The 12,565-nt window shown below is 36.0% G+C and overlaps 1 protein-coding gene across 12 annotated transcripts in view; it reads left to right on the forward strand.

Moving 5' to 3' along the window:
* Positions 1–12,565, forward strand: part of RYR2 (ryanodine receptor 2) — a 383,225-nt gene that overhangs the window by 9,964 nt on the left and 360,696 nt on the right. For 10 of the 12 annotated variants that reach the window (XM_085055530.1, XM_085055534.1, XM_085055536.1 and 7 more), the window contains exon 1: positions 1,008–1,097. The exons of the other annotated variants lie outside the window; for them this stretch is intronic. In XM_085055530.1, coding sequence (XP_084911656.1) covers positions 1,020–1,097 — 78 coding nt within the window. In that variant the 5' untranslated portion in view covers positions 1,008–1,019. Of the gene's footprint in view, positions 1–1,007; positions 1,098–12,565 lie in introns of those variants that run through there. 12 annotated transcript variants of the gene reach the window in all.

Below are 12,565 nucleotides of genomic sequence, written 5' to 3' on the forward strand. Positions count from 1 at the left end.
GAGAACTAGATTTTCATGTTCCTAAAGGTGAATGGAGGTATCTTTTTCTAGGTGAGATGTGTCGCTCAGTTCAGAAAAAAAACTGTATGTTTGCATTTTTAACTATTGAGATATTTACACTTGTTTATTGACCTCAAGCAACTGAAAGCATATGACATTTGATTTTTTTTTTCCTCCCTTCTGATCTTGGAGTTCTCATATCTCTTTTAATCTACTGAAAATTAAATAGATGTGGTTTAAAGCTATATCAAACTTCAACTTTGATATATTTTGTTGAAAATGTTACAAGCATCCCTTTTTTCTGATTTTTTCAGAAGTAATATATTGCTATTTTTTTATTTTGAAATTTCTGGTTGGATTCTGTCTTATAATTTGTATGTCAGCTGCATTTGCAGCTGAATTTTCTGAATTTCTTCTTTCCTTATACTATAAATCTGTTACTGAAGCAGAACTAGATACTTTCATTTTATTCCCATTTTTTATTCTGCTTTCTGTTCTACAGTTTATTTTTGTCTTGACAAGCTGTAAAGATAAAAGAACATCAGTGACAATATTCTTCCCTTCCAAACCAGTTTGTTTTGGGGTTGTCCCTCAGACTTGATAAATCAGCTCATTGCAGACATCCTGTGCCTGACTTACAGAACAGTTTGCTCTGTCCCTCTGCACAGAGGTGGCTTCTGCTAACTTGGGAAAATCTCTAGGTGAGAGTTACTGTATCAGTTTCCTGAGGCTTTAATCCTGTAAAGTAATCCAATTAATATAGAGTGTAAGAAGTGCTCAACCTTGCAAACTTGATGGGCAACATTTGTTTCTTATGCATGGCATCTGCATTTCTTTTTACACAGGAAGGCCTTGCTGCACTTTTTGATTTACTAACCAAATAAACTAACATGGGTCAGAACACATGATCAGGGAAGGAATGAGGTTGACTGGGTGGTGAACTGTGTGGGATTATCAGTGCTCACAAAATTACTTCTTTATGTACCTATGTGACTTCTGTTGATGAGTGAGGTTTTTTTATGATGATTTATGTGTTACAGAATTACAGTTTGACAATTGGAACCACATCTAGAGCTTGGGAAGCACACTTTGTTGTAGTAAGTTCTTACTCAAAAGTTATGGTTTGCTATTAGTGGTTGTACCCTGGTGATTTGTTGTATTGGGAGGGGCAGAGAAACAAGGAGTTCTGCGAGTGAAAGGGGTTTGTAACCGTATTGTATACCTTTAAACAGAGCAATCAGCTGAAGAAAATTGTATTCCTTTCAAAATTTCTAGCTGGGTCTCATTTTCCTTGCCTAAGGAATAAATCTTTTAATTGAAAGAAATACATAAAACAGGGAGGTCGGTATAACAGGTTGTTAAAGGTTATTCTATTAACAAAAGTCTAGAAGAAAATACTTATGGCACAAATACATTTTTTGGCCGGAAGCCTAAAAAAATCCCGTATTACAAAGGTTGCTTCAAAAAAAACCTGGCTCTCTTACCTATTGCTTAAATTATCCTGCAATCCAAATGTAAATTAATTGATTTTAATATGTTGTCTGTCAGGATAATCTACTCTTCATCTGTTAAACATTCCGTGAAATGATTTGTTGGTCCATGACTGCAAAGTCTCTATATGTCCATGTATGTTTTTTAGAAGTCTGTTTCTGTTCTCACTGATGTTAATATCAAACCTCCTCTAGATTTTAACCAGAGCTGAATCATACACTAATTGCATTGTGTGCTGGTGTATATAGTGGCCTAATGTGTTGAATTCATATCCTTGTCTGCCATTTTAACAAAATTAATATTTATCTTGCTTATGTGCCAGAAGTGTGTGACCTGGCTTTTGAACCATTAGTTTAAAACTGTGTATGCGTTGCTAACTGTCTGTCAAAATGTTTACATCTAATGGTAAACTGTTCCAACTTTGCTACTTGGATATATCATCTTCAATTCAGCAAAGGTAATAATCCCTCATATGCTCTTCTTTTCTGAGAAGAAAGTTAGAATTTTCTTTTTCTACAAATCTCCCTGATGTCTTTCTTAAGAAGGTAAATGTTCTTCCAGAGTTGAATTTGTGGTTTTATTTTTTTTCTACAAACAGTGTGCTTTTGCAGTGTTCCGCATAAATTTTATTATGTCCACCATGGAACCCGAAGTCAACTCTAATTTGGATTTGAGATTACATACACTGTTTAATTTTCTTAGGAAGTTATCTATGCTGTGGGGGAATGCTGCTTTTTAGGTACTAGATACATGCAAAATGCTTCTTTTTCCTACTTATGTTTTTATACTCTTTCAGTGTCATATTTTTATTAATGCATTTTAAAAAATGTATCTTTTTACTTGGTCTGTATTACAAGGTTGAGAGATCTGTTTGTCTTGAAGCATTTACCACTGCAATTACTTTTGTTTAGCTATTGAAAAAAGCATCAATTATGCTTCAAGGTAAGAAATTATCTTGTCACAGTTTCTGAAACATCAGCAGTGCACCTGTAATTTTTATTTGGTGTCTGCAAGCCTAACTAAAGTCCATTTTAGGAATATCAGCACGTGGTGGAATTGAGCTCTTGCTGTGCAACATTGCTTTTTCAGCATCATGTATTAACTATGGCAGTGGTGAAATAGCTAAAATTATGCACACTTTTGAGTTCATTGTAGAGAGCAGGTAAACATTAAAATGTGTCTGCTGGTTTTCTGAGTTCATCAGCATAATTTACCTTGCACTTGGATTGGAGCAGAATATATAATGAAAAAAATATAGGAATGTGCCTACTGCTCACATTTGTCTAAACTGCCTAGTCCAGCACTTGAGCTCTTGATTTCTTGATAAGAAACTGAAAGGCTTAAATGGAAAGTTCTTCAACCAGTTTTCTTGATTACACATGGTTTGCATGGCAGTATCTGGTAATAAACTTTTTTCACCTTATTTCCGGCTGAAATAGTCTGTAACTTTCTTCATACTTACTGGATTTTCCATTCACATAACCAAACCTTCTGTGAACCCTTGTGTGTGTTGTATTCTACAGTTTCCAGCTGTCTTGTTCAGAAACTTCTATTGCAAACTAATTACTACATGTGATGGCATGGTGTCGTGATTATATTTATTTAAAATGCTGTATAGCATGTTTGTTTTTTGTTTTTTTTATTTCCCTGAAACATTGGAGTTAATTTTATCAGACTTAAGGAAATAGTGATACTTGTATGAAAATCTGTGTTATTTTGTGTTCTGGTTTTCTTGATGCTGTTTGTGTATGGAGTTTTTGGAATCTTTTTTTACATCTAAACTAACCCATATCTGGAATTGAAACAATGTTTCCTTACAAAACATATATATCTTTTTTTTTGAAGAACTGGAGTGGTGAGCCCAAAATGGTGGTATTTTGTCTTGAAGAGGATGATCTTGAGAAAAATTGAAGGATGTATAAAACAACCTCTTGCTGTCTTTGAAAACTGACCTACATTGTTTTCTTCTAATCCAACTCTTGCTGAAGTAAAGGTTAATGTATTTCTTGATTTAAATCTAGCATTTGTTTCAAGTGTAATATATATTCATAATAAAGATTTTATACCCTAAAGAGATAAGAGCATTATATCTTAAACTCACAGTAGCTGTATAATTTAAAAAATATAGGTTTGTTTTTTTTCCCCTGAGGTGGAAAGTAAGTTCTAGCCTGTAATTTGTGTTTCTCAGTAAGGAGGTGCAGTGCAGTAAAATCATAAATGCGTATATTTTTTAAGACTGGACATGTTTTTTGCTTAAAGCTGTATAAAGTTCATGTCAGAGAATAGAAAATAATTTGGGTGGACTTGGATCTGGAAGGTTGCCCAAAATACCTGCTTTTTCCATGACATATGAGGTGAGGGCAATCTTGTTGAAGAGATTTCCATCACTCTACTCAATCCTGCAGGAAGGAAAAGGGGACTACACAGCCTTGGTGCTGACTTCCAGGAGGAATTCATCCCCCCTTTGCATTTAATTGCAGCAGCTTCAAACTTCTCAGCAGAAAGAGAAAGCTGGTCAGAACGGATTGTGCTTCTCCCATCAAGCCCTCTGGTTTATGGAAGGCACTTCTCTCATTTTGCCTGACTTTTTTTTTTGTCAGGTTCAGCTGGAAACATGACCATTCTACTTTGGACTCTAACAGAAGTTCTTGAGTTCACAACTCCTAGTGGCCAAGGATTTTTTTCCACTGAGTGTGTAAGAGAATGCAAATGAGAAAATGAGCAGTGTTAGAATTCACTAGGTTTTGGTTGTGTAACTTTGGTTACATCAATAGTGTTCTTTAAATATCCTATCTAGGGATGATAGCTGGTGCTCTTAGCTGTCGTTTGCCTGTTACATTTTCAGATTTGTCATGCATGCCAAGGATTGGATTGTTACATACTGTATGTTGAAATAGTTTTTAACAAGTAGTAGAGGCAAATAGCATACAAAAGTCGGAGAAATGTGGTGAGTCCAATGCTGCACAACATTAATAACTGTGGAGAGGCACTCCTTCTAGGTGAAGTTTTCACAGAGTCCATTGTGGTCTTCTGAAATTCAGAGATGTGTCAATTCAAAATATTGTAATTGATGCAGCACAATGTGGTTCTCATGAACTGACTCTGGAGGTTGACAGAAGCTGCTGTTAGAAGATTTGGAGATGACCCAGGAGACAAACAGAGTATTATAAGAGATTTGCTGACAGAGGTATCATTCCCACCTGTTTAGTCAACATGACATCTGTGAAACTGTGGTACAGCTTGCAATGCAGTGTGCAACTCTTCTCTCCAGTACTGTTTTAAAATGAAGACTTTTCTTATGCAGAAGGATTGTTTTTAGATTGTGGGTTTATTTGTTGGGTTTTTGAGTTTTTTGTTTGTTTGTTTTAACAGCATGTTACATTATTAAGGTTGCTTCGGGGAGCTATTAACCACTGGGCTTCCTGAAAAGTTTTAAAGAACTATTTCCACCCCCCCTTAATTTTTTTTTTCATTCTGCAGACTTTGGGCATTAGAAATCTTGTTGCATTGTCCTGGTACATTTCAGTTCATTAGCTGCACAGCTCAGCTGGTTTTGCTGGCAAATGGGGTTAAGCAGAGGAGATGAATGCAGAAATCTTTTAGCCTCAAACGTTGCAAGATTAAGAATGAAAAGTTTTTTTTTTTTTTTTAAGGTAACTGTAAAGCACGAGCAATGTAATGATTTTTGACTGCTTGTGGCTATTTAACTTACATATGGATTGATTTTTAAACAACAAATTTTGTGGTATTCATTTTTCTCTTGGGTTTAGCTTTTTATTTGGATCAGGCAGGGAAGTCTGATTGGAGGGCTTGCAAGGTAGTAGAGTCCAGGAAACTTAGAAATTAAGTGCCATTTTCTTTAGCTAGAGGTTGTAAGGATCCCATGTGGAGCAATTATTCTGGATTCAGGCTACTTGTTGCATAAGGAATTTGGGATCTTTGAAATACATTTAATAATTTAGTCTTCAATTAACTCTTGCCACTCTATCCATTAGGATAAGAATCTCTGTAGAAAGCACCTCTGTGAGTATCAGTGTTTGAGTGAAGATTATGGGGGTACAATGATGAAATATATTTTTACTACTAGAGAGAGTGTATGGTCTAATTGAGACCACATTGGCTAAGGCAGTGTGGCTTCTGATTTTTGAAAGCTGGTCTTCTGAAGAAGCAGCTTAAGCACAATGTTGTTGGAAAGTAGAGCAATCCTCAGAACCCTCTTTAGGTATAGAAAACCTCAGCTGAACTCAAACATATAACCTCTGTCCTCTACCTCTGCTGTTAAAACTGGATTTGTTAAAATGTGTATCAGTGTGGGAAAGCATATCCAGATTTCCATCAATAATTTGAAAATGAAGTCACATTCCCCTCCCTGTAAATTGCAGACTGATCAAAACTATCAAGTCCAAATTAATTATAACCATCATTGTTTTCCTGCTGATTTTTGGCTGTTCCTAGGCACTGAGCAGGTGTTTTAATTGAACTGGGCTTGTCTTGGTGATTAATGCAGTCTGAATAGTCAAAATTATTAGTGATGCCACACTTGACATTTTTGTTTTTTTTACAGAATCACTGAGGTTGAAAGGGATCTCTCAAGATCATCTAGTCCATTTTGCATTTTGAACTCTCCACAGTTGCAGAGTTCACAGTATCTTGGGGCATTTTTTTCCAGTGTTTGGAATATCCACCTAGAGAGGGGTAAAAAAGAAATAATTTCTGGAGTTCAGCCTGTGTCACCTCAGGGCTCGTCGATAGATTTAGAATCTGTATTGGTCTGAGCAAGACAGCGTAAGCTGTCTATGACATCATGAACTGAGCTGCATAACATGAGTACAGGACTTTTTCATCCAGAATAAAAGTACCCTTTTAGAAGAACTTAATAAAGAAAAGTCATTCACATTCAGAATTGAAGTGGTCAGTGATTAGAGTACTCTTTCAAGGTCAGAATTCTGATTAAGTTAGTCCAAATCTACCCTATTGCAACTCAGGACTCTGGAGCGAATTACAAGACCTTTTGAAGCATGGCTTTTCTTTATTTCCCAGAAACAACATGAGAAAGCAATAAAAAAAAAGTATTTCTCATTAGGAAGCTACCTACATTTGTTAAAGACCAGTACCTAACTGCTATATACGTAACTTCAGAAGAGGCTTTGGTATGAGAAGAGAAAGATTACATGTAAGAACCCTTAGGTTGTATTGTAGAAAATGCAAAATATATATGTAAAATATTTTATCACTATCAGAGTGATTAAAAGGTGCAATTAATCTGATGGCCAGAATGAACAAGAAAAATTACTTCTACAAATCTGTAAATAAGAAGATAAAAAATTTAAAATGTTTAAGTCAGCCTTGATTTGAGAGAAATAAATGATGAAGAGCCTTTTGCAGAGAAATATTTGGAGTCTTCAGATAGTTGCACAGATATATTGCATCACTTTGCATTTGCAATGCTGGATTTTCCTCCAGTGTTTGAATGGTGTAAATCCAGCTCATGAGTTGTCACAATCTGACTTCTAACCTGAAGACAGGGAAGTTTCATGTTTTGGTCTTTAAACTGAAGCAATTTATTTGTCAGTGTAATTCTTTAGTTTCAGTGCTAGACATGATACTAAGACATGTACATCTTAATAAGATGTTTGAATGTTTCTTGTGCAGTGCTGCCTTGGTGACAGCAAACAAGTGGTAGTGATGTGATTTGCTGATGACCTGCTTCTGGTTTAAACCAAATTTGGCTTAGTTTTGCTTCAACTGTGGTGTTAGTAGTCACTTAAAATGACATAAGTTGCTTGTGATTTCTCCACATTCATGTCTACTCGGTAATGGGAGCTCTTAAATAGTCATGTTGGGGATAGTTACATGGAAAAGACTTGGATTTTGTGTCTAGCAATAGGTGATCAGTATTTAAGAGACTAATACAAATAAACTGTTGATGACTGGTGCTGGCACAATACACTAATTTTCATTTGAGGTTTGTCTTGCCAAAAGAGCTCTGGCTTTGTTAGACTCTTGATTGCTTGTGTGGGTGTGTATGTGTGTATGAGTATGGATGAAAGTACATGAATGTTTTTTCTGAGCGTTTTCCTGTGTTAAATGTCAATAGGAGTCTTGAAATAATTTAAACCATTGTCAGAAGGCCCAATCTTTAGTGCAGGATCTGCCCTGGGTAGAGATTGGTACTTCTTGTAACCTGTTAGTTGATAAGAGCTAATCTGTACATATGGTAAAAACCAATTTTCCATATAACGTTATTTTAATAATGAAATACTTAGTGTATTTGTCTCTTAGTTGTTTAACCTATAAGTTTCAAGTAGCATATGGTGCCTTAATTAGTAATGAAAGTAAACCTAAAGGAAATTAATTTTGGGATAGAATTTGAACAAAGAGAACCAATTGCTGTGTCTTTCTTAAAGGTCTAGGTAGGTCTAAGGAGAGTGGAAAAATAGATATCTTTGTTAGTGAGACAAAACCTGAGGAGCTACAATGTACATTCAGTTATCAGAGGAAAGACCACAGCAGCTGGATAAAAGAGGAAACAAGGGACAAAATTAATTACTGTTATTGATTGTATTTTGTAGAGCCCGGAGGGCTCAGCTGAGGCAAGGGTGCCACTATGCTACTGTACAAATGCTCAGCGTGTCACAATTCCTGCCTGAAAGAGCAGAGAAATGCTGAGATGAGATGAAGGGACAGGGAAATGAAGTAGTGTGCCCAGGAACACGGAGGATGTCTTGGGGTTCATTCTGAGCTCCTCTGGATTCATGGTGAGTTCGAACATGGAGAACTGGGGGGCTATGCCTTTGAAGATGAGGACATACAATACAGAATTTACATGTGAGGATGCTGGAAGTCAATGCATAGATACAAGGCCTAATGGACAGAAGACTGAACACAAAAAGGTGAATTTATTTGCAACTTATTCAGTGGTCATTATCAGAAACATGAAGATGTCTTTGTGTAAAATGTGTAATACTGCGAATAATGACATAGTTGAAAAAAAACATACATCATAATTATTGAATTGAAAGTTCTAAATTGTGGTTGCCTGGTTGTTTTGAAATAGTGCCTTGTCTTTGATGGGAATATTTAAATTAAAGTAGAATGCATCACAATTCCTGTGTTCGTGGCATATCAGAATAAAAAGACTGGAAAGTTCTTTTTGAGAAGCCATTCTTAAAGGAAAAAATGAAAGGGGGACATGGGAATTATTATGAAAAACTGTATAGCCAAATAATAACTGTAAAACATGCATTCTAGAGACCTGAAAGTGTTGAGTCTTTTTGTACTAAGTGGTGTGGGAGCATACACATCCTCACATAAACTAATATTTGAGTAGAATGTTTTGTTATAAATGAGCAGAAACAGCAACAGATTTGCTCATTGAACTTTCCAAAGTTTCAAGTGTTAATGGATAAACTCTGTCTGCTCCAGTCATGTATTGTAAAACCTGAAAGGAATCTTGGCATCTGTATAATCTTTATGAATGTGCATACCATAAGTTACTTTTTTTGGATTCTGTATGTCTGTTAGAAGAAGGAAGGTAGGCTAACAAGGTAGGGGGGAATTTTTTTTGTCTGCTATGATAAAAAAGTTAGATTTTCCTGAAGTGTCTAAAAAGAAATTGTAGTTAGAATTCAATAAATGTAGGAATTCTCAGAGAATGTTTCCAAGGAGATGACTTTGAAGGCAATTTTTAATTATGTTTGTTTTTTCTGTGCACATATGAATTGTGTTGTGTTTCGTGTACATGGAATTGTTTTCTCACACTGTGTTATATTTGTACCAATATTATAGGTGGACAGTGTGGCTTTTAATTGTACTTAAAATTTGCCTTATTTAATGTTATTTCTTTGCTGCTATATTATGTCAATACAAGATGCCTTCTGGATGAGAAATCAAAGCACGCTGCAGTTTGCTCTTGGACGCAGGATGACCATCCTTAGTCACCAAGACATATGCAATGAGAAAGAAAGGTCCTTAATGCTAGTATAAATTGAACTCCTAATTTGTACTCTAAAATCCTGTATTATAGTTAGCTATTGGTTTCCCTCCCTGAACTTCAGTATATTATCATTATTGTAGAAAATTCTTCATTAAATATTACAAGTGAGGGTAATCAGTTCTTACAATCTGGTTATTCTATCTATTCTGTGAAAACAGTGATAATTCAGTTTGATTGTGGGGTTTTTTATTTGTTTGTTAGATATTGTGATTTGTTAGTATAAGCAAAATAATGAAAAATGATGAATTAAAAGGACCTTACATGTTTGGGGTTTTGTGTTCTGGTAAAGTAGTCAATTTGTAGTTGAAAAAATGAGTAAGAAAAACATTTAATGCTTTAACACAATGGATTTTCTAAATTTGTGGAAACTGCCCTTTGTAAGCTTTGCAGAGCTCAAGATTTTCTAGTTTTGTTTCAGTACAGTTCAAGGATGCTCTTCTAGCCAGATCTGTTTTTATTTTCCTAGTCAAGTTACTACTCAGGTGTCTTCTCAAGGTATTACTAGGTTGTAAGAACAAAAGATGATTTTATTGTTGCCATTAAGTCCCAGTGAGAACCAAGGCTGGGATTTTCACTGGATTCAATGAATCACCTGAAAGTGGAATGCAAAGCTGTACTAGTGAATAAAAAAGGCAAACAGAAGCAAAGATGTGCAACCTGTAATACATTGTTTCTAAGATGAACAGAAATACCATATGAAGATGGAGTCTGAAGATTTAAGCAAAACAGGGATTGTCACTCAGCATGCAGTACCAACTGTTTTCAGCTTATTTAGTATGCAAGAGCATCGTTGCAGATGACTCACAGTTAAAATGCCTTACATAAAATTGCCAAAGTATTTAGTTCACGTCAGGTGATGGAAAGACACTATAAAAATAGTAATAAAAACTGTATCCAATTACTCTTACTGGTTTATATTTTTGTGTGGGTTTTTTTAGTTTTTTTTTTTCTAAGATCCCTTCTGTAGTCTTAAAATATTAAAATAATGCCTTAAAAGGAATAATTAAAGAAATTATGCAAGACTGCACTTTAAATTTGTGATATAATGCCAGAAGTTTACCTTACTCAGGAAATAGAAATTCCAGTCTAAAGCAGCGATTGCTATCTGAAAAGAAACATTGTTCTAAAACTTTTAACTCTTGCTAACATATTGTGTTTTAAAAATCTCTTTATCTTCTATATTCTACACCAGTGCTCCTGGAGAAACAGGCCAGACTGCTTTTATCCTTAATAGCAGTGCTTTTGTGTGCTGTATTATGTATTTACTGTAGATTACATAACAACATAAAAATAACTGAAGACCAAGGGGTACATTTAGTTCATTGTTTTATCTCTAGTAGTGGTCAATAACAGAAAGGGAAGAGGACAAGAATATACTTTCCCTGTTTGTGTTGTGTGCTGTCAGCCTGTAGCAATTTGTGTCTTGGGGGAATTAGTCTCAGGCTTGGTAACAGAATTTGGTGGCAAATTGAGTTCCTCAGCTGCAGTGGATGTTGAGTGGAGAAGTGTTGCTTTCTATTTGTTAGAAGCTGCTGTGTGCAATTTTAATTGATAATCTCTAGTTCTGGTACTAGAAGGGGCAATGAGTCATAACTGAAAATATTACTACATGCTTTTGCAACTATTGCAATTTTTTTGGTAGGCTTATGCAAAAGGTTCAGTACTATTTAAAAATCTGTTACTCAGTCTTGCAACAAAGTCAACTGTTGAAAAAAACTGTGGGTTTTTTTTAGCAGTAACTGGGGTTCTTTGTTGGGTGAGGATCAGAGTGCCTTAAGGAAAAAGGTATGGACTAAGCACCAATGTATTTTCTTGGGGCTCTAGTTCCTGACCCTCTCATTTGCCCTTTTGAAATGTTGCTGCTGTGATGTATTTGAGAGAGATGTGGCTGGGTTGGAGCTTAAGAAACATGAAATTGTGGTGTGCAGCCCTTTTTGTCAGGACAGCCTGAGAAGTTAACAGCAGCTGGGGTCAGATAGTCACGGGCAATGCTGTAGCCAGATGGAGCAACAAGGTGTGATCTTCCATGCGTGCACAGGCTGCCTGTTCTGCAGCACAGGAAAAGAGATCCATCCCTCATATCCCCCTGGAATGCCTGTATTGTGAGAACTGTCAGAATGAGGAGGGATTCAAACCCTGACCTTCATGCATGTGTAGGTGAGCAGAGCAAGCAGGGAACAGGCAGGGGATTATGCAGAGCTGTGAGGGGACAGGCAGTCTGTAATGTGCCACAGCTAAATGCTCACCCTTTAGTCAGGGTGGAGGACAAACTTACAGTCTAAATGCTTTGTTGTTAAGGTAAAAGGGCAAAGTAAAATCTCGTGCATCCTTTATAGTTTTACAGTAATGGTGCTTAGCAAATACAGATGTCTTGTCTTTGAGTGCTGAAAGTATTTACTGGTGCCAAATGCTCAAAGTAATTCTTAGAGGTGAAAAACAATTTTTTATCATTCCAGTAGCTCTTTGTTTAAAAAAAAACAACCAAGCAAAACCCAAACAGCAGTATAGGTATTTTTAATTTGACTTTTATCCAAAAGAGGAAGTTGAACCGGAAAGTGGATTTTTTCTGTAAAAGGAACTCTGAAAGGTTGCTGAATTGATTAATATTCAAAATGGGCTGCTGTCTTGAATTTAACAATGGCAAGAAATAAGAATTCCACTAAAACTGAATATTAATAGTTATTGCTGTTCCATATGCTTAAATTTAATTGTGATGAGAACTTCCTCCCAGTCAAATATTCAAATAAAGGCTTTTGAGGCTCCCAGTCTGTGAAAGCTCCCAGGTTAGAAAGACAGTGAGATGAAGAGAATGTCCTCAGGTAGCAAAGAAAATGATATTGCACCTGCTATTGCTCCTTTTCCATCTGGTCAGCAGACATTGTTTGCAAGTCCCACAATAAAGATTTAGGGAAGAGAGAGCAAAAAAAAAAACAACCCAGCTGCTTTTGGCATTCACTGTGCCCAGCAAATGAAAGTGTCTGCAAGTTGTGAGTATCTCTGGGCTTCTAAGGTTCTCAAACGGAGACCACTAATTCTTACCTTTCAGTGATGCCCTCAATGCTTGGAGATCCTGAGGGA

Source organism: Lichenostomus cassidix, chromosome 3, assembly GCF_008360975.1.
Source record: "Lichenostomus cassidix isolate B80296 chromosome 3, HeHo_3.0, whole genome shotgun sequence".
NCBI lineage: Eukaryota > Metazoa > Chordata > Aves > Passeriformes > Meliphagidae > Lichenostomus > Lichenostomus cassidix.